Source organism: Aspergillus chevalieri, chromosome 5, assembly GCF_016861735.1.
Source record: "Aspergillus chevalieri M1 DNA, chromosome 5, nearly complete sequence".
Taxonomy (NCBI): Eukaryota; Fungi; Ascomycota; class Eurotiomycetes; order Eurotiales; family Aspergillaceae; genus Aspergillus; species Aspergillus chevalieri.
This window is the reverse complement of record NC_057366.1, coordinates 3,193,580-3,214,054: the sequence shown is the minus strand read 5'-3', so window position 1 is coordinate 3,214,054 and position 20,475 is coordinate 3,193,580. Positions and strand designations below refer to the sequence as shown.

At 51.4% G+C, this 20,475-nt stretch overlaps 7 protein-coding genes across 7 annotated transcripts; 3 read left to right on the top strand and 4 right to left on the bottom strand.

Moving 5' to 3' along the window:
- Positions 1-433: 433 nt before the first annotated feature.
- On the top strand, positions 434-4,018 carry ACHE_51120A (putative MATH and UCH domain protein; the record flags this gene model as incomplete). The annotated part of the gene is made up of 2 exons (XM_043280912.1): positions 434-644; positions 699-4,018. 2 exons carry the CDS (start codon positions 434-436, stop codon positions 4,016-4,018), a joined length of 3,531 nt encoding a protein of 1,176 aa, XP_043138444.1.
- A 251-nt stretch (positions 4,019-4,269) lies between these two features.
- NOP2 (rRNA (cytosine-C5-)-methyltransferase NOP2) lies at positions 4,270-6,519 on the bottom strand (the record flags this gene model as incomplete). Its single annotated transcript, XM_043280911.1, has 1 exon — positions 4,270-6,519. The coding sequence occupies one exon, from the start codon at positions 6,517-6,519 to the stop codon at positions 4,270-4,272; it is 2,250 nt and encodes a 749-aa protein (XP_043138443.1).
- A 276-nt stretch (positions 6,520-6,795) lies between these two features.
- Positions 6,796-7,542, top strand: ACHE_51118A (uncharacterized protein; the record flags this gene model as incomplete). The annotated part of the gene is made up of 2 exons (XM_043280910.1): positions 6,796-6,906; positions 6,961-7,542. 2 exons carry the CDS (start codon positions 6,796-6,798, stop codon positions 7,540-7,542), a joined length of 693 nt encoding a protein of 230 aa, XP_043138442.1.
- Positions 7,543-8,265: 723 nt separating this feature from the next.
- Positions 8,266-10,909, bottom strand: ACHE_51117S (cell differentiation and development protein Fsr1; the record flags this gene model as incomplete). Its single annotated transcript, XM_043280909.1, has 4 exons — positions 8,266-8,525; positions 8,582-10,399; positions 10,457-10,735; positions 10,801-10,909. 4 exons carry the CDS (start codon positions 10,907-10,909, stop codon positions 8,266-8,268), a joined length of 2,466 nt encoding a protein of 821 aa, XP_043138441.1.
- Positions 10,910-11,575: 666 nt separating this feature from the next.
- On the bottom strand, positions 11,576-12,806 carry rad14 (DNA repair protein RAD14; the record flags this gene model as incomplete). Its single annotated transcript, XM_043280907.1, has 3 exons — positions 11,576-11,988; positions 12,049-12,640; positions 12,705-12,806. 3 exons carry the CDS (start codon positions 12,804-12,806, stop codon positions 11,576-11,578), a joined length of 1,107 nt encoding a protein of 368 aa, XP_043138440.1.
- Positions 12,807-13,055: 249 nt separating this feature from the next.
- ACHE_51115S (uncharacterized protein) lies at positions 13,056-14,135 on the bottom strand (the record flags this gene model as incomplete). The annotated part of the gene is made up of 2 exons (XM_043280906.1): positions 13,056-13,522; positions 13,583-14,135. The coding sequence occupies 2 exons, from the start codon at positions 14,133-14,135 to the stop codon at positions 13,056-13,058; spliced, it is 1,020 nt and encodes a 339-aa protein (XP_043138439.1).
- A 2,179-nt stretch (positions 14,136-16,314) lies between these two features.
- Positions 16,315-19,227, top strand: ACHE_51114A (putative DUF221 domain protein; the record flags this gene model as incomplete). Its single annotated transcript, XM_043280905.1, has 6 exons — positions 16,315-16,365; positions 16,446-16,678; positions 16,737-17,029; positions 17,085-17,999; positions 18,056-18,454; positions 18,509-19,227. 6 exons carry the CDS (start codon positions 16,315-16,317, stop codon positions 19,225-19,227), a joined length of 2,610 nt encoding a protein of 869 aa, XP_043138438.1.
- Positions 19,228-20,475: the final 1,248 nt, after the last annotated feature.

The following is a 20,475-nucleotide window of genomic DNA, read 5'->3' as shown; positions in this document are numbered from 1 at the left end:
CTCCAGTGCTGCAGACTACCAGTAGACCTCTCTATTGAACGGAACATCCAATCCCGAATGCCATTGTCCTCTTATATGCCTCGAATCGCCACAACCCCTGATTAATCGGCGGTGAAGCCGTTGATCTGTCGCTGCATCTCTTCCTTCTCTGCATTTTTTTCCTTTTTTTTCCTTTCATTCTGTATCGGCGATTCCTTGCTTCTTCTCCCCTTTTTCTGCGCAATTCATTCATTCTTCGCTCCCTTCTTCTCTGCGCTTGTTCTTTCCGTCTTTATATTCTTCTGCCCGGGGCTGGCGTTGATCTGTTCACTTACCCCGGATATACTGATAAGCGATAAGCCGTTCTAGACTTTCTGCCGACTATTTTTGGCCCTTTTTCAGAACACTTTTTGATTCCTTCTCTTGTGCCCGTTTTGTTATTTCCTTAAACCCAATGGATTCCAGTAATCCCTCCCAGAACCCACAGCAAACCGACAATGCCCAATCGCCACCAGAACAGCAGACCCCGGTGGCCAACTCCGCGCCGTCTCCCGCGCTAGAACATGCCTACTGGGCTGAGTTTGAGGAGGATCCGTCGGTGCCAGACGAAGCAGAAATGAGAGACATTGAGTCAAAGGTGGATTGTGACACCTCTGCAACCAAGTGTAGGTCATCCGACTCGAAATATAAAGGCCAAGGGGACTGACGGTTATATCTAGATGACCACTGGGAAAAGACCTTTTACCCCGACCTCAATGACCCCGAGTACAGGCCTGTTGAAAAGGCGCGCCTGTCTTGGAAATTGAAGGGTGTTCGGGGATCGAAGGAATGCCCGAACTGGGCCAAGGTCATGCGCTCTCCTGCCGCGTATGTTGGTGGTTACTGGTGGACGATCAAGTTCTTTCCTCGCGGGAATAATACGAAGTCGTTGAGTATCTATCTCGAGTGCTCGACCACCATGCCCACCGCAGACAAGACATTGTCCGAGAGCGAGTTCAAAGTACACCGGGGCACCCCCGATGCCACTTTGAACAACTGCACGCCGGATCTGGATTTCAAGACCGAGAAGACAGGCGACTCCGCCGCCTGGCTGGACATGTATAAGTCCAAGTACCCTGTAGCAGCAGCTAGGCAAGAGCACTCCCAAGACTGGAGAGTTGCTGCTCAAGTCGGAGTCATCATCTACAACCCCGACGAACCCCGTACCGGATGGATGCAATCCTCGTGTCACCAGTTCAACCCCCACAATTTGGACTGGGGCTGGACCGACTTTCACGGGCCATGGGACAAAATCCACATTCGTCAATCTGGTCAGCGCCAGCCACTCCTTCGAAACGACACCCTGGCCTTTGACGCTTACATCCGCATTATTGACGATCCCACCCATTCGCTTTGGTGGCATCGCAGTGTCACGGAACATACCTGGGATAGTCTGGGCTTGACTGGCTACCGGCCACTGGGTGATTCTGGCATTAACCACAGTGCGGAAGTAGCGGGCCTGGCTTCTTGGTTGCAAATTGCTCCTTTTTGCAACATCATTCAGAGCGTCGATGTCTTAGAGCATCTGACAAACTGCGAGGTCAAACCCAAGCCATTGTGTGATGCACTGCAGAAGGTTCTGTGGAAGCTGCGCTCCCGCAGTGAGCCACTGCAGTATGTCGAGACCGATGTAGTCACCGCCACACTGCGCAATCTGAATGAGTACTCCGGCGACGTGACCGAATTCTGGGAACGCTTGCGTCGTGGCCTCGAATTGGAACTCGCTGGGACCAAAGCAGGCGAGGAATTTGCCAAGCTGTTTGACAGTCCCTCAGTTGCACAGCTTCCTGGGGCCCTAGAACCCGTCAACACGCTTCCCCAAGATTACAACTCGCGCATCTCCGTTCCAGCCGATGAGGCCAAAACGACAGGTGAAGCTTTGACCAAGTATTTGAGCACAAAACCCGGCCGATGGGCTCTGCCCCCGGTCCTCAACATCGAGCTCAATCGTCACAAACTCGACAAAGCCACAAAGCAATGGCGCCTCCTCTACAACCGCGTCGAACCGGACGAAGAACTCGACCTCACAGAACAAGTCCCAGAAGGCCAATGCGGCCGCTACGTGCTGTACGGTTACATAGTCCACCGAGGACGCCGCACCTCAAGCAAGTTCTTTAGCATTCTCCGTCCCGGCGGTCCAGGGACCAAATGGTTTGCATTTGACGACGGCAGCGATAAACGCGTGGAGTGCTTGACGCGGAAGACGGCATTCGGACAGCATTTGGGTCTGGATGCTTCTAAGAAACCGGACCAGAAGACTGGTCATGATGTTGCTGTTGTCATGATGTATATCCGCAGCGATGTTGTGAGTGAGTTTTTGCCTGGTCCGCAAGGACCGTGCGATGCGCCGGAGGTCATGAGGGAGTACTACGAGAAGGGCGAAGATCCGTTCAACAAAGCTGTGGATGGCAAACCTGTCGAATCTGATCTGCAAGTTGAGGTCTACTCGCTGCCAAACTACAACGAGATGGGTAGTCTGTTTGATACATATGACTTGATGTCTCGAGCTAAGTCAAGCAACAACGTCATGTATTTGAGCGTACCTCGGTCCTCGACGTTTGTCGACCTCCGCAAGAAGGTGTCGCTTTGGAAGTCATCTGGTGGTGACACCGTTTCATCAGAACTCGTCCGTCTCTGGCAAATCGGACACACACTCGATCGTCATGGACCAACGCTTGCATTCTCCCGTGTCTCGAACCTCAACGACGCATTGGACCTGCCAGCTAAGGTAGCGCGTTTCTGGATGCAAATTGTATCAGATGAAGAAGCGAAATACTTCGCCATGCCCGACCCTCCAAAGACTATTGCTTCGGTGCAGAAGCCCCAGCCTACGGGAGCTGTCGCCGAGCAAAGGTCTTCGGAGTCTATTCACGAAGTGGATGACTCGGCTGATCCGGCTTTGCCTGGGCAGCAGTCTGAGATCGCTAGTAACGATGGACAGCCATCTGCTCCGACTCCTCCTTCGTCAGCAGAGGGGAACCCTGGTAGCGACGCTGCATTTGCTCGAAGGATTGCCAGTGAAATTCGGCAGATTGATAGGATTACGGCAGCTGAAGCCCAGCAGCAGCCAACACCCTTTGCTGAGCCAGTTGCTGAATTGACAACCCAGATTCGAACCCAAGAAGCATCCGAGCACGCAGAATCACAAGTCCAACTACCAGTACCCCACGTCTACTACTTCCTCCAACTCTTCAACGCCGACACGCAAACCCTCCGCACAATAGGCACATTCTTCTCCCGCGCAGAAGAAAATATCAAATCCGCCCTCCACACCCACCTCCCCCACCCGCCCAAAGACATCCTGATCTGGCAGCGCACAGACACAACAACCCTACTCTCCCTCTCCGCCAGCGAAACCTTCACTCCAGCAACAACACCCGACGGCACCTGCTTCATCGTGTCTGAGCGCCTCTCCACTCAAAAACGCACTTCCCTCCACGCAGCCGGCAACTTCTCCACCCCAGACCCGCTCCTCACATACCTCTGGGCCACAGCTCGCAAGCATCCAACGCACTCCTTCACAGGGACCACTACCCTCCCCGTCACATTCACAAGCGACTACTACACCGGCGCCCTGCACAAAGGCCACTACCACGGCCACGGCACACACATCACCCCCCTCGGCAACATCTACACAGGCACCTTCATCTTTTCCCGCCGGCACGGCCACGGAACAATGGAATACCCTTCGGGAGACACATACGAAGGCGACTGGGCCAATGACGTCTGCCACGGACAGGGAACCTATATCGAAGCGAAGACCGGGAACAAGTATGTTGGTGGGTACAAGGATGGGAAGAGAAGCGGGAAGGGGATTAGTTATTGGGAGGTTGTAGATGAGGAGATGGATTTGTGTCAGATTTGTTATGGGGGCGAAAAGGATGCGTGCTTTTTCGATTGCGGGCATGTTTGTGCTTGTGTGGGGTGTGCGCGGATGGTGGATTTGTGTCCGATTTGTAGGAGGAGAATTGTGAACGTTGTTAAGATTTATAGGACATAGGTTCTGTTGGATTTTGGTTGGGTTGGGTTGGGTTGAGATAGATTTATAGATATACCCCAGAGTTAAGGCAATTTTTTTTACTTTTTAAGAGACTCCTACATCTTGTACGGCGAGGACAGACATATGCAAGGTATTATCAATTGATCTATCTACTGAAACATAGCAACAAAAGAACTGCATGCGCCGCCCAAAACCAAACAGTGATGCTTTTATAACGAACATGACATGAATTCAAGAATGTACAGATAAGATTATTTAGCAGCCTTCTTGGTCTGCTTCTTCTTGGGTTTCTCGCTCTTGGGCTCGGGCTTCTTCTCCTTCACTTCTTTCTTCTCTTTGGACTCGGTGGGTTTGGATTCCTTTGCCTCCTTGTCCTGCTTCTTCTCCTTCTTGCCGTTCTCTGTCCCGGCGCTGGCGTCTTTCGACTCAGTACTCTTGCTTTGCTTCGTAGACTCGGGCTTCTCTGTCTTCTCACCCTTGGCCTTCTTGGGCTTGTTCAACACAGCCTTGGGGTTAAGACCCTTCCTCCTCAACCGACTCCGCTCCGCACGCGCCATGCGCTCCTGATCCTCATCGTCGTTCTCAAATGGACCGAACTCACCTCCCTCAAGAGGGATGGTGTTACCCTCTTCATCGGTGATGGGAGTCTTATCAACCATCTCAACATCATCGCTAGTAGTAGAAGCAGTCGAGGGAGCCTTGGTAGCAGGAGCATCGGCAGCATCGCCGTTAGCGGCAGCAGCCTTCTTAGCATCAGGGCTGGGACCAGTCTTCTTAAGCTTGCAAACGAAGAAACCATCGACGTTCTCGCGGTGCGGGAAGTAGCGGCGGGTCATAGTCATCTTGGGGTCGAACTGCTTGCCCATGTATTTTGTGAAACCCGGGGTACCGAAATCGCCAAGGCCAGTGTCGACGAGTTTGACGTTGGGGCGTTTTCGGAGGATGTACTGCACGACGGCTTCGTTTTCTTCGACGGTGACCGAGCAGGTCGAGTAGACGATGTAGCCGCCTGTCTTGGAGGCGTGGTCGACGGAGTCGACGGCGGCAAGGAGCAGTTGGCGCTGCATGTGCGGGATGGCGAAGAAGTCGCGCTCGTTCTTGGAGGTCTTTACGCTGGGGTCCTTGGCAATAACGCCTGTTCCGGTACAGGGTGCGTCGAGGAGGACGCGGTCGAACCCACCCATGGCTCTGGGGAAGGCGTCGCGGGCGTCGAGATTGGTGACGACGGTGTTCTTGCAGCCCAGACGGTGGATGTTACCGATGAGACCCTTTGCACGGGGCTTACTGGCATCATTTGCGATGACGGTTCCCGTGTTGCGCATCAGGGCGGAAATGTAGGTCGTCTTACCACCGGGGGCGGAGGCCATATCGAGAACGCGCTCGTTGGGTTGCGGAGCCAGGGCCATGACGGGGAGGAAGGAGGATGCGGCTTGGAGGATGTAGTGACCAGCGAGGTATTCGGGGGTTGCACCCAGGGGAACGGCGGATTCGAAGACCTGCAGACCGACCTTGGACCACTTACCGACGGGTTCGAGGACGACACCGCGGTTGATGAGTGCCTGGGCAAGGGAACGACGGTTCGTGCGCAGGGTGTTGGTACGGAGGACGACGGGACGAGGGGTTTCGTTGGCTTCGAAAAAGGCGAACGCTTCCATGGGGGTGAAGAGGTTGAAAAGCTTTTCTGCGAGGAATGGTGTGTATCCGTAGTACGTGCAGATGTCACTCAAAAGCAGTTGAACGTAGTCGGCACGCGACTTGCCAGGTTGACCCAATGTCTTCAAATCGCCCAGAATCCGAATCGTTTCCGTAATCCGTGTCCGAAGAAGCTGAAGGTCAGGAGCAAGACCTTGCCCGCCTTCACCTTCTCCAAACACGTCTGGCCGGTCACCGGCAATGTTGGTCTGCAAAGCTGCCTCCTGCAATTCGGCCTCAGCCTCCTCTTCTTCCTGTTGTCTGGCTGCGTCAAGTTTCCGCGACAATCCCTCCATGTTAGCTGCCGTCAGCTTCTCCTCCGCATCGGAATCGTCCTCGTCGTCGGAAAACATGGCTTGTCGGGGGTGGTCTTCTTCGTCCGAATCGATAAAAGAGTCGTCATTTGAGCCCTCTTCCTCCGACCCATCACTAACACCATCCAAATCATCAAATTCATCATCCATCATCTCCTCGTCACCCTCACCCTCAAGATCCGACGCCTCCTCATCATCCTCATCTTCCGACTCCATAAAGTCAACAGGCTTCGCCTTGGGCTTCTTCTCCTGCTCCACCTCCTGTTTCTTCGCCCCATTCACACCCTTCTTCTCCTTCCCATTGACAGCAGCAGCGCCATTGACCTTCTTCTTCGGCTTCTCCTCTTCATCGACCTCCCTTCTCCGCTTCTTGCCCACTTCCGCCTTGTTCTCTGCGACATCAGCGCCGGCCTTGCGCTTCTTGAGCTGGTCGAACTTGGTCTCGTCCAGCGGGGCCGGAGGACCTTGCTTCTTCATGCGACGTCCTTTACCCATTTTGAAAAAGATGTGGAGTGTAATGGAGTTGAGGTTTTGCTGGTCTGCGCTGAGGATTCGAACTTTTTTTTTTTTTCGCGCTTCTACTGGGCGGTGAATGGGGGCAGAAAATTGACTTGAAGGCGGTGTGTCTTGTGGCCTCAGGTGTTGGTTTGCTATCCGCCCGATTGGGAAATGTTGGCGCTACTCTTCGGTTCCACGACATCAACTTCAGCTTTTCCTTCCTTCTATACCAAGACCTCACCATATCAGATACACAGCTGTTTAACACTCACCATGGCCGAACTCTCCTTTGCAAAATCCTTCCTCTCCGCCATCGACACCAAGCCCGTCAAGCTTCGCGCCGACTATGTCCTCCCGCCTGAACAAGTAGACCTTCGCGGTCCGGTGCGTCAGCCATACACCCCATACCACAATACTCCATACTAACTAAAACAACAGTACCTCCTTCCCCGTCTCTCCCCCAGTCACCCCCCGATGCCCAAAAAAATCAAAACAGCCGCTGCCCCGGGCTCCTCGAAATCAATCACCATCCGCCTAAAATCCACCCGCAACCCGCCACTCGAATTCACCCTCCCCAACGCCCCCATCTCCACGACATCCGTGGAGGACCTAAAAGATGCCGTGCGCGAGCGCGTCGCCGATGCGAGTGGTAACAAGGTGTCCGTTGAGAAGATCAAGATCTTGTACAAGCGGAAGCCGGTGTCGGGGAAGACTGTTTCGGAGGTTCTCGCTGATGAGCCAGAGTTGCTAGGTGGGGGAAAGGAGATTGAGTTTGGTGTTATGGTCATGGGGGGTGCGACGGTTGTTGAGCCTGTGAGTGGGACTGGAGAGAAGGGGGATGGTGAAGGTGAAGGGGAGGTTACGGCTAAGCCGGTTGTTGGGCCAAGTGGGGAGGATGTTTTGGAGACGGAGGCCTTCTGGGATGACTTGCAGGGTTTCCTTATGCAGAGGGTTAAAGATGTGGAGGAGGCGAAGAGGTTGAGGGCGTTGTTCAAGGGGGCTTGGAGTTCGGGGAGGTGATTGTTTCTTTGATTTCTGGATATCCCATTGGATATAGACGATACCTTGGAATGTGGATATGATTTGACATGTTTCGGTGTTTCGGTGTCCAACTTGTTTGAAATCATATAGCATCTGGTTGACGGCAATGGTCTCTACAATAGCCAGAGCTGTGACGTCCAAAGCAGTCACTATGGAACGAGCATTTACAGCAGGCACATGGTCATGTAAGACAAGCCAAATGAAAATGCGTCCTATGGTACAAGAAATATGAACCCATGGGCTATCAAGGACAAATGCTAGAAAACGACGAGAGGGCCAAAGGCAAGATATACATATGACAGGATCATTAGCAGAAATCAAAATTCAATCATTCCACATGACAACTCAGATCCAAGAAGATATAAGCACAAACAACCAGAAGGGAATACATGCACAACATTGACATGACAACTAACAAGGACAGGAAAGAAAGGGAATCACAAGAAATGACATGGCATAACATAACATGGCTGGTTATCAATCAGATACAAGAGAAAAAGAAGCTAGAATCACAAGTAAGAAAGTAAAAGAAGAAGAATCGAAAAGATGATGCAAAAAGCTGACCCCGTTTCAAATGCTCGAAAACCAGCCCAACCAACTCATCCATTTCGTACAACCAAAAGAAACCAGCTGCGTTGCTTTATTCACCAGATGGGGGGGGGGTATAAGAGAATAAAAGTCAAGTCAAGTTCGCTTGTTGCTTCATCTCGAGAACACTTTGACTACACCGTCACCGCCGCCGCTGATGACCCATCGGCCGTCGCGGCTCCAGGTGGCCGCACAGACGCCTTCGCCACGCATCAACCGGTGGCTTGTGATTTCTTGGGTACAGCTTCGCTTCTCGAGGTCCCAGAAGCGGAGGCTTGCGTCGTGACCTGCGGAGACGAGCTCGCGGCCGTCTGGGGAGAGAGAAAGCGAGGCAATGGCTGCCGGGTGGGCAAGCATGGTGTATGTGCATTGACCTAGAGAAAGTTAGCATGCTGGGTTTCCTTGCTGGATGAAGAACTCCTGTACGTACCACTATTCGCATCGAAGAAGCGGATGTACCTATCCTCATATCCACTGATAATCACTCCCTCCACACCACTGGACCCAGTAGCACCGTGGACTTCCTCCTCCGCACCCATCGTCCGGTTAGGGTCGAGATGTGCCGAGCCATCGAACCCGATAGTAGACGCAACAACGGCATTAACACCAGTCGACGGGGTACCATCATAAGTCTCCTTGCTAGCCATTCCCACAATCTCTTCGCCAGTCCTCGTGTCGTACACAACAATCGACGCATCAGCGTAGGAAACAACAAAGTTGATGCCGGCAAGAGACAAGGGGCTGATACATGTCGGCGACGGCGACTCAGCGAGCACAATCTGATGAACAAGCGTGTAGTGGAACGGTGTGGTTGTCGCGATGCTCGGTTGCGGTGAGTTCGGGAAGTTAGACCCGGATGAGATGGAATTCGCGCGTCGACTTCCACCAGCCCGCCGCGATCCTGCCTGCGGCGAGGCAGCCTGTGGAGGGGCGCTGACAGACCATATTAAGATCTTGCCGTCCGCGCCTCCAGAGGCAAGCAGGAGGCGATCGGGGCCTCCGTAACGGCTGCAATTTTCCCCGAATACAGATCCTGTCGTGCCGGGTAGAACGCAGAGTCCCCACACAGCATCCGTGTGGCCATCCAGAGTAGCCTTGGGGTCTACCCTTCCACGCTCCCAGACTCGAATGCTAGCATCCTGGCCACCAGAAAATACCCAGCCGTCACCCAGCGCACGCCCGCCGTTGGAGAAGTGCTGGGATGGAGAGCACGCCGCCAAGGCTGTCACTGCCCCGGCATGTCCCCGGTGGGTAAAGTAACTCGTTATGTCCATATCAGATGATGAGTTAAGCCCAAAGCCCGCCGGGATGATCCACCGCTTAATTGTCCCATCATCACTGCACGTGCAAACTTCAGGTTCTGATGGACTACCGCCGCCTGTGAATATCACAGAGCGGATAACATCCAAATGGCCCCGGAGCGCAAACCGAACCCTGAAATTAGGATCTTCTTTTTGCGCAGGCGCCACATTGTTTTCTTTAGACTCGGTAGCACCCTCCGCCTGCCTCGAGCCAGAACTCTTTCTCCGGTGGAGGAGGCCGCCACCTGTCGAATTTGGAACAAAGTTGGCGTTAGGGAAAGCGTCGGTGTCCGGTTTATGGGGTGGGATATGTTCGACCGCTGGCTCCGGACCGGACGGTTCGTCGAAATTCCAGCCATCTGAATCGTCAGAGCTCTCCTCCGTCTGCTGCGGTTTCGGTTCCTCCTTGGGGGGGACTTGCGCGCCATATTCTTCAAATGCCTGCCTGGGAGGACCAGAGGCTTCATCAAGGAAGGCATTGTCCAGGGAGTTCTTCCGGCCATCAAGAGCAGTCACAGAAGTTTGCGGCTCCAAGAACCTCCTATCGAGGGGTTCCCTAGGAACCGGCAGACCATGCGCGCGAGCCAATCCGGGGTTCTCGGAATACTGCAGGACAGGTTGGTGGTTTGGGAACGGGACTTCGCGAGCCATTATGTGATTCCCCTGCTGCTGCTGTTGGTGCTGCTGTTTCTGCCGTTGTTGGTGCATGTAGGCTTCCTCCAGACTCTGCTGAGACATCGGTTGACCTCCGTAGATATGGTTGGGAAGATCCTGCTCGGCCAAATCCGCAGGCGGGTTGGATGCGGGGATCACATGGTACGTGACCTCCTGCGAGCACTTGGATAAGTAAAGACGCGACTTATCTCGTTCATTCTCCTGTCTGTATTCGGGTTGGGTCTCATCGGGATCGGCGTCAAAGGGGTCTTTAGAAAGCTTGGGGTGTTGAGCTAGAACAGAACAGACATTAGTACTCGCGCAACATGCGATTCAAAGGGAATTGTTACATTTTACCGCGCTCAGATTCTCCCGAGCAATGTCCTTGGGATCCCTCATATCATCAACCTCCTCGTTATTGGTGAGCTTCTTCACCTTCTCGCGCTCCTTTTTCAGCGCGGCCTCCAGCAGCCGCACATGCTTAGCCAAAGACTCGCGCAAACGCTTGTTCGTCCGGACATCACCCTCCAGTCTGCCAATGCGGGATTTCATTTCCGCGCGTTCGATTTCCCAGGCGTTGCGGTCTCGCTCGTGCCGGTGCCATTCCGTCTGGAGAAAGCGCATCACACCTAGAACCAGAACCGTTAGCCTAAATCCAACGCACGACCCCAAACTCTCAAAGTCCATGACACACCTTGCAGCGTGTACTCCGTCCCCTGAGGATGTCCGCCATTGGGCCCGCCGTCACCGGAGCCAACGAACCCTCCACCCCCAGCCATGGCCGAGGGAGATTGCCAAGCCATGCAAGTTCAACACAACACACAACACAGCAAACGACGTGAAGCTAGCAAACGCGAACCGGAAGAGCTCTCCAACCCGCAATCGGTCCGTTTGTTGTGGTGGGGAAGGGAAGGAAGCCAGAAAAGAAAGGCACTTGGTGAATTGAGGAATAATAGTCACGCCGGGAAACTCAGTAGCTATGGTGCCAGAGCTGACCCGGGTTGGTCGTCGTTAAGCACTCGTGTCCGCACGGACTGGGCGCTGGATTTTGTTGATGTTGAGCGAATCAGGGCGGACAGCGTTCGGGGCCCTTGGAACGTGTCAGCTCCGATCGAGAACAGCGGGGATCGTCAGAGGCGGTTAAGGAAAAGGAGAAATGCCCAATTTTCGCGGCGCATTAGACAGCAATGTATGAAAAATGAGCACAAAGAATACAAGAAGCAAAAAAGAAGAATGGGGCAACAGGGCTCTCCTACAAGAATCTCGCGCAGGCTGGACCTCGCCGTCACTGCTTGGTTTGGCGCGCGGCTGTTGGTCACTGTGATTGGTTGTCGTAGCCGCGCGCAAGTTCAGTACTACAACCAAATGAAGGACAATAAAACGGCATTTTTGTGCAACAGCTGGGTATACAGTAGTATTACTATTGTTTTATGAAATTGGTCGTCAAGTCGTCATAACCATGATGGCTGTCAAAACTCCAGTTCCTCCACTTCCATCCCGCAATCCACGCACTTTTTGACCCCAATGCCTGTTTCTGGATTTTCAATCGACCGTCCCCATTGATGGACGTGCCTCCCGCTTCCCAAGTCATCACCAAAGTTTCCTCCAGTGGCACCTTTACGGTTGCGTCGATAGGCATCGACTCGCGTGCGCTTCTTCAAATCCTCCAACTTGCTCTTGAACTTGGTTTCGCGCCGCTTCTTCTTATCGTTCTCTCGTCTTTCGAATTCCGAATCAAGAGCCTTTGGAGAACCCCATTTTTTATCTGAAAAGGCGTATTCTTCAACTTGGTATCGGAGAAAAAGCATCATGTTGTTCCATGTGGACTTGTGGGGATTGGGGCGCTCGAGGCGCGGTAGCAAGTCTTCGTCTCGGAGTTCAGCTAAGAACGAAACAATGTCAGCCAACGTATTCCTCGCAATAGGGGAAATGAAACACTCACGATCAGTTAGGAGGTAATCCTCCTTAGCTTCCGTCTTCGTAAGTAGACTGTACTTCTCTGGAAACTTCTCCTTGCACGAACTGCACACGCAGCATTTAAGCATTTCTTCCCACTTCCAATCGATCTCCAAGTTGCCACACTCTCGACATGTTTTTTGTTTGCTCTTATCTTCCAGGACGCTGATAGCCGGCTCGAACGGTCCAGCGCGCTCCCGTCGTAGCGACTGTAGTAATTGCTGCCGTTCCCATTCCTTTTGCGTCATATTTGCCGGCTTTTGTTCCCTCTTCCCATCACCCATATGGAGCGCTCTGTTATGCGGATCGTCTTCTTCGGTCAAAAACCCTCCCTTGGTATCTGTCATCTTGCTGAAATCGTAATCGACAAATTTGGTAAAATTGCGAGCGGGCCTGATCGTATCCAATGGGCGACTTTTCGAAGCATCGCGGACTGTCGCTGGCGTTTCCGATGTCATGGAGGAATAGGATCGCTTGACACCGGATGGCGCAGTGGTCGACGCATTTGCGGGGGATTTGCTGGCTTCTTCTGCTTCGCGTTGTTCTCGTATTGCTTTGGCCTTCATCCTGTTGATTTCCTATTACGGTTCAATGAAATGTCAGACCAATGCGATCTTGGAGGGAGATTCGCTGATAACCTACAATTCTCCGCGTCTGCTCCGGAGTCAAAGGGGCCCGCGAAGGCTCGCCGGGCTTTGCACCTTCTGGCTGCGACGTTGGATCAGAGGGTTGGCTACCTTCCATTTTTGATGCAGAAAATTCTCTCTATCTCTGCTGTTGCGCTTAAGTCGTCGGTATGAATATGAGCGCAAGACTCGACTCTGGGGAAGATGCGGAAAGTGAACGCCACATCACGTGAAGATAAGCCATTTTGTGGCGCAGTCTTCACAGGCATTTCGATTCAGCAGTCGCTTGACTTTGCGCCGGGATCAGGGCATGGTGGGCTTGGGTCAAGGTAGGACTATACTTTGTGCATGACTGGTGTCCAATTGTCTATGTATCACCTGTCCGGGACGAACTTGTGAAACCGGCCGACTCGTACAATTCGTAGTCGTCCCGTTCTTGTCCATATAGTACTTCGCACACGCCTCCTACCGGAACGTCCATCACGGCATCAGTTCCCTCGCTCCAGATATCCTTCCAGTTCACCTTCCGCTTTTGCGGTCCCATAATCTGGTATGATATCGCCCCGGGCTTCATTCTAGAAGAACCTCCTGGTCGTCGCCGCCCTCTACCATCAATGACTGACACATTTGCGACCTCGTCCACTATATTCTCGATGCTGTTCATAGGCAGGGTCAAATAGCCGGTGTTGTAGGATGCCAGTGCGATATAGATGTAGATGATCGACATGACCAACCATGAGGGAAACGCGAGAGACCACCATCGATTCGGATAGTAATATATGCCGAGTTGGTGTAGGAAAGGCGACGGGAGATACGACCATAGAATATAGATCACTAAATCCACCATGTCAGCACGGCCCGACCTTTTACCACGTCATTAGCGAAATGACTTACAGAAAGCCAATGAAGAAGCGAGATACAGAACAAATCCATAATATTCGTATGTTGGAACCTTTGGGCTTGCTCTGGGAACTGTCGTTGCGCGACGAGCGGACACTGCGACAGCCGCTTCGGTATCATCAGGGGTCTCGACATCGGAGCCGTCAGGAGTTGTTGGACGAGACGTAGTAGCTGAGAACGGCGGGCGCAGAAGCGATGTCAGCGACGGCGACGGGGGCAATGGGGTAGGAGGTCTGTTATAGAACGGCGGCGCAAAAGCATTGGGACCGTGAAGCGAACCAGTCGACTGTCGAAAAGAATGTTGTTGCATGCCGAGATTGTCGTCAGGAGGCTCTTCGTCGGAATCCGAGGAAGCGTCTGACAGCGATTGGGACTCGTGTGAGTATTGCGATTGAAAATCAGCGTCGTCCTCCACGTCTACATGGTCATAGGCTGGAGAAGTGGCATTCTGTCCGTGGTCCTCGAGGTAGCCATTCTCGTTGGTTGCGAAATCAGCATCGTCGGGGGTGAGAGGCGGGAACGGCTGCTTGGAAGCATCGTTAGACATGGCGCCTAAAGGATCGTCTTGGTCACACTTGGAACGGGACATTCTCCGTCGAGGCCATGGGAGTTGGTGGTGGTGGTGTTGTCGCATCGGCCTGGCTGCTGGCCGTCTATATTGCCTCAGCTCACCGCTCGCCATTTGCATACCAATTGTTTTCTACTCGATACAAAGTTCTCAATAGATAGTGAGAAACAGTAGTGTATTCATTGAAGAATTAGTTGTCTATTGATTTGGTGACAGAGGATACGTTCAATTGGGGAATATGTCTGCCTATTTCGTGGTGTCTTGGACCCCATAGATTGAGTATAAAGATCGGACAGCGATAAGAATACAGCATCGTTGTCAAAGTACCTATAGTACTACTATCCAACGATTGCTATCTCACTGCTACTGTTTGCTTGTCTAGTGTTGATATCACCTGACTGAGTATACTTCTTAATGCGGTAACAGAGAACGCCCAACACGTCAAGAGGGACAGTTTATCTGAGCGGAGAATCAGAAAACAACTCACGCAGAGACCAAGTGCTGTATGTTTTCTATATACCAGTCAGCAGTGTGCAGGATCAGGCCTCCGGTTTGAAGTCAGCATATGAAAGCAATACACCTTTCTCTTTTTGACCTTCCCCTCACATCTTCAAGCCCACCACCACCATCACAACTTTGACCAACCAGGGAGCATATCACTCAGCTGAAAAATCCCCTCAGAACGCTAACGAGGATGGCTTCAGTCTGAATGCAAGATGTCACTCTCGTCACATCCGGCGCCATGATTATTTGCAGCCCCACGAACCTCGACACGAACACGTACCAGTGCACCAAGTGTGGACTGACTCGAGCAATAGCACCAGCTATGCATCATGACCGGTAGCTGATTGAAACATTAGCAGTCCACGATGCCATGCACCAAGTCTGTTAAAGTCGTTGGAAGACTGGCGGACGCAGGAAAGATGTCAATTGCAACATCAACAACCGGGGGCTGTCAAGGCATATACCATCCCTTGCGTGTAAGCTGAATGACATGTACGCTACGGTGTACCCGGGATGCACTCTGTGATTTGTACTCCGTACTTTGGTAGCAGCATCGCTATCTGGGCCGAAGCACATCATGGCATTGGTTCCTCACGGGAAATGAATTCGAACCATTGGCCGAGTCTGGGATCAGTCTCGCATGGATAATAAGGTAATACCGGAGCAATGGATGTTCTAGCATTGCTCATTCTCTAGGGTAGCACAGCATTACTGGTCGAAGCAGATGTTGCCTTTTTTTTTTTTTTTTTGTCTCCTTCCTGCGGTTTGACCTTTTGCATGGACGGACGGAACGGTATGCTCTACCTCAGACTCAACTTTCCTATTTCCTCATTGGGTCGGCTGCATTCTTTAAAGCCATGATCACACCCCGGTGCATCATTATCTCATATCTTCAGCTTGCAAATCGGCTGTGTGGCTTGAGTTAGCCGTCCTTGGGAATAGTTTTGGAACGGATCAGCAATTTCGCTACGCTCGGGGAAGACATCCATTTAGACGACGAGTTTCCCCGCAAACTATCGACGGCTTATATTTACGGGCTGTCCTAGACTCTTTTCAAAAGTCCGTTCTTTCCGCCGGGACTTATCGTGACAAGACCGGTGCACCCGCCCTCTTATCTGCCAGTCGTTTCCCAGGTCTGGAGCCCCCCTGATCAGCACGCGAATTTGCAGAATATGGCCGGTCTTTATATACGGATATGTCCGTGCACCTGTCGGAAACTCTGGATCGCAAATCACAGAGCTAGAAATCTCAGGAGTTCCGCGATTTGCAAGAGTTCATTCCGACCACCTGGAAACACCGATATTCCACCAATGGCTGATGTCAAGGCGGCACACAAGCCCCGGGCATGGTAGTAGTTTATGTACAAGTACGAACGTCCTCCGTGCAGCCTATACGCAAGCACGATACGTACCATGATATTTTCGGCCTCGAATCAGGAGTGACAGGTCGTATGTATGCGCTGGAGCCCATACGTATCCACACGCCATAATTTTCTTACTTTTTTTATTTCTTTCTAAAACGGGAACGGGCCGATCCAAAAGACGTGGGAATGATAAATACTCCTCACCTCTGGACACTCCTTCCGAAAGTTTCTGCGCCAGAACGGTCGTAACTAAATATAAGGGCCCACGAGATTGTGTTTGCCGCAGTCACCATGACTGACTCGGGGCTTTTGTATCTCCTACGCAAGCGACAGGATTTTTTGGTACGCGCCATGTTTGACCCTACTGCTCTTGGAAATAAATTCGGATACTGACAGTCAACGACTGGTTTTTTCCTACATAGGACCCAAACAATGACCCCAATGTTGGTTCATCTCGAGGAAATGCATCGTCGTCAAGCTCGGAAGTCGCAGATAACCTGGGCATTGGAGGTTCAACGTCCCTCTCTGCATTCTTAACAACACTGGTCCCTGCTCTTGTTATCGCAATTTTCTGGTTCGGTTTATTCATTATCTGTCGACGGACCCAACAGCGCTGGTACGCTCCGAGAACACATTTGCACTGCTGGCACAAACAGTGAGTTACTCCGCCTCCAGTATAATCCATGGTGGCGATACTTAACAATCCTGGATAGTGAGCGGAGTCCGGAGCTGCCGTCTGGTTTTTTGAACTGGTTTGGAAAGTTCCTCGAAATTACCGACACTCATGTTCTTCACCGTTCGTCGATGGACGGATATCTTTTCCTTCGCCTTCTCCGAGTGTTATGTGCCCTTTGTTTCACAGGCTGTTTGATAACATGGCCCATTCTGCTTCCGATCCATGCAACAGGCGGCGCGGGAAACACGCAACTGGATATGCTGAGCTTCAGCAATGTAACGGACCCGACACGGTATTTTGCTCATGCTGTCGTCGGATGCGTGTTTTTCAGTAGGTACACTCGTCTTCTGACAACATGACTTGATAAGCTGACCACATGGGGCAGCGTATATCTTCTACGTCGTCACACGGGAGAGCTTGTTCTTCGCCAATCTCAGACAAGCATATCTAAACTCGCCAGCTTATGTCCATCGCATTTCATCACGAACAGTGCTATTCATGTCTGTACCGGAGGATTATCAAAACGAAAAGAAACTGCGCCAGGTTTTTGGTGATTCGATACGACGAATCTGGATCACATCCAAATGTCAGGAACTCGAGAAGAAAGTCAGGAAACGTGATAAGCTAGCATATAAGCTGGAAAGCGCCGAAACGAAGTACATCCGCTTAGCAAATTCGACTGGGCTGAAAATCCTCAAACATGGAGACATTGGGTCCGAGGCTTGTTTGGAATGCGGGAAGCATACACCGTCGTGGTCGTCTACCGTTCGGCGCCCTACTCACCGAGTAGGGCTGCTTGGGATATTCGGACAAAAAGTCGATTCTATCCGTTGGCTGCGGGCCGAACTGGCCAAAATCAATAAGGAGGTTAGAGCTCTACAACACAAACACAAGACCGGGGATGCGAAACACCTTTCCGCCACCTTTGTGGAATTCCAGACTCAGAATGATGCACAAATCGCCTTGCAGACACTATCGCATCATCAGCCGCAGCATATGACTCCACGATTCATTGGGATTTCCCCGAAAGAGGTGGTCTGGTCGGCACTGAATCTCAGCTGGTGGCAGCGAGTCGTACGCAAATTCCTCATTAAGGGAGGTATTGCTGCGCTGGTCATTTTCTGGTCAATTCCGGCAGCTATTGTCGGTACCATCTCTAACGTCACCTATCTCACGAAAATCCTCCCATTTTTGAGTTTTATTAACGAGCTACCCGATGTTATCACGGGCATTATTGCCGGATTGCTTCCTTCAGCCGCACTGGTCCTTCTGATGTCGTTGGTCCCCATCATTTGTCGATGTAAGGCCCTCCTGTACGGATATCTAATCTTGGATTTCTTCTAACTAGATTCACAGTTTGCGCCAGAAGCGCTGGGGTGCCATCATTAGCGGGCGTCGAGCTCTTCACACAAAGTGCTCATTTTTGCTTCCAGGTTGTCCAAGTGTTTTTAGTGACGACTCTCACATCTGCAGCATCTGCCGCTACTTCTCAAATCATCCAAGATCCTATGTCGGCCAAGGACCTTTTGGCGGAGAACCTTCCCAAAGCAACCAATTTCTACATTTCATATTTCCTTCTCCAGGGACTGACCATGAGTTCCATGGCCGTTGTGCAAGTTGCGGGGGCATTGATCTTCAAATTCATTGCCACCTTTTTTGACCGTTCGCCGAGAAACCTATACCAGCGATGGGCTGCTGTTAGTAGCATTAGTTGGGGGAATGTCTTTCCTGTTTTTACAAACATGGGCGTTATCGGTATGCCTCGCATTTCTCTTTCTTGATAATGGCAAGGTAGCTAACAAGTATAAGCCCTAACATACTCCTGCATCGCTCCACTAATCCTCGGATTTGCCTTTGTCGGCCTCTACCTTGTTTATCAAGCCTACCGCTACAACTTCCTCTTTGTCTACGACATCGACATCGACACCAAAGGCCTCGTCTACCCCCGCGCCCTCCAACACCTCATAACAGGCGTCTACCTCGCCGAAATCTGCATGATCGGCCTTTTCGCAATCCGCGGCGCCGTCGGCCCCCTAGTCATCATGATAATCTACACCATTCTCACCGTCCTCGCACACATCTCCCTCAACGATGCTCTCACCCCAGTAATGTCCTTCCTCCCCCGCTCCCTCGACACAGAAGAGGAACACCTCCAGTCCAAGGAAGAAACCGAAGCATTCCTGGACCAAAAGCAAACCACCCGCCTCGAAGCGATCTGGAAATGGTTCCACCCCAACTTGTACCGCGACTACGCGACGCTCCGCCGAAAAGTCCGCCGTGACCTTGTTGAGATTAGATACTCCGAGGAAGAGCGTCAGAATGCATACTACGAGCCATGCATCACGGCCAAGTGTCCTATGTTATGGCTTCCTAGGGACAAATGGGGATTTAGTCATCAGGAAGTGCTGGATACGGATGCGGGAATTCCGATTACGGATGAGAGAGCGCATCTGGATGAGAAAAATAAGATAATTTGGGATAAGTATGATCCGCATCTACCACTGTGGGAGTTGAAGGTTTTGTATTGAGATGGGTTTGGGTATTATTTTACGATTTTTCTTGGGCGTTTATTTTATGATGTGACGATGAGTATATAGATGTATTGAGAAGGATCACTCCTGGCTTTGGTGTTAATTTTAATTGACATTTATTCACCTGGATGCTCGGCTCTATAGTAGTGAATTGTGCCCATGATAGTGCCCTTCATAGTGTCCGCGGGTCGTTCATCAACGACATCGCTTTTCTGTCATTCCTCTTTCCCTATCCAGCCAACGTTCATGCTCTCCTTTCCATCACCAAATCTGCTGTCATTTCGCACCTTCAGACAAGAAGTCTCAATAGTGGACCATTCCACCATTGTGAGTGTGAGATGCTCTTTAACAAAAGCTAAACAATTGAAAAAAAAAAAAAAAAAAAAAAAACAGGACTTACTGTTGGGTTCTAATCAACATGCAGCATCATAAAATTTGATTTGTATTTCCAGCTCAATGACATATATACCCCTAACTCTGACGCGCTTGAACTATCAATCTCTATGCTCGGGTTGACAGAGGAACATCAGCATCCTTATTCCAAGAGTCTTGCTGGTGTGGAAATCGATGCAACCAGTATTCCCCAGACACGTGAGATAGATTCAACTTAGGGCATTATCCCCAACTCGCACAAAAGAGCGGTATCTCGCTCGAATCATGTCTAATCCCAGACTTCATGGTTCTAATCCATTGGCTCAAGTCCCGACCTGTCACTCGGTCTCGACATCGAGGCCGCCAACTACTTTGTCGGTGGATATTGTCTACAGGCCCTTTCATAAGACTGGGCTTGAAGTTCTGGAATATGTGAGTTACGTTTAAGTCCTGACGAGGGTGCCAATACTGATATTGGGGCAGACAATCCCAAACAATAGATGCACAAGTCCCAAACGCTATCACATTGACACCAGTGCACGTTTTTGTTTAATTGATTTATTTCGACCGTTTTCGCTACTGCGCCAATAATTCCTAGTGACTCTTAAACCGTCACCTCCATTCGATGGCTGAATCCGACGTGGCCAGGAGATTTCTCCCGGTGAATGTACCCAGTTACCTCAACCTCAATACTTCAAGCTAGTTGTCGTCTTGGCCATGGTCATTTTCTGTCGGCAGAGCTTATTGAAAGCACATAAAACTGCACTGCGTCTGCAGCCTTCAAGATGGAGTGCCAATCTCATGGTCCAGCATCTATTGATATTAGACTTTTTTGATATTTCCTAAAGTTTTGAGAGACATCTATTGGATTTG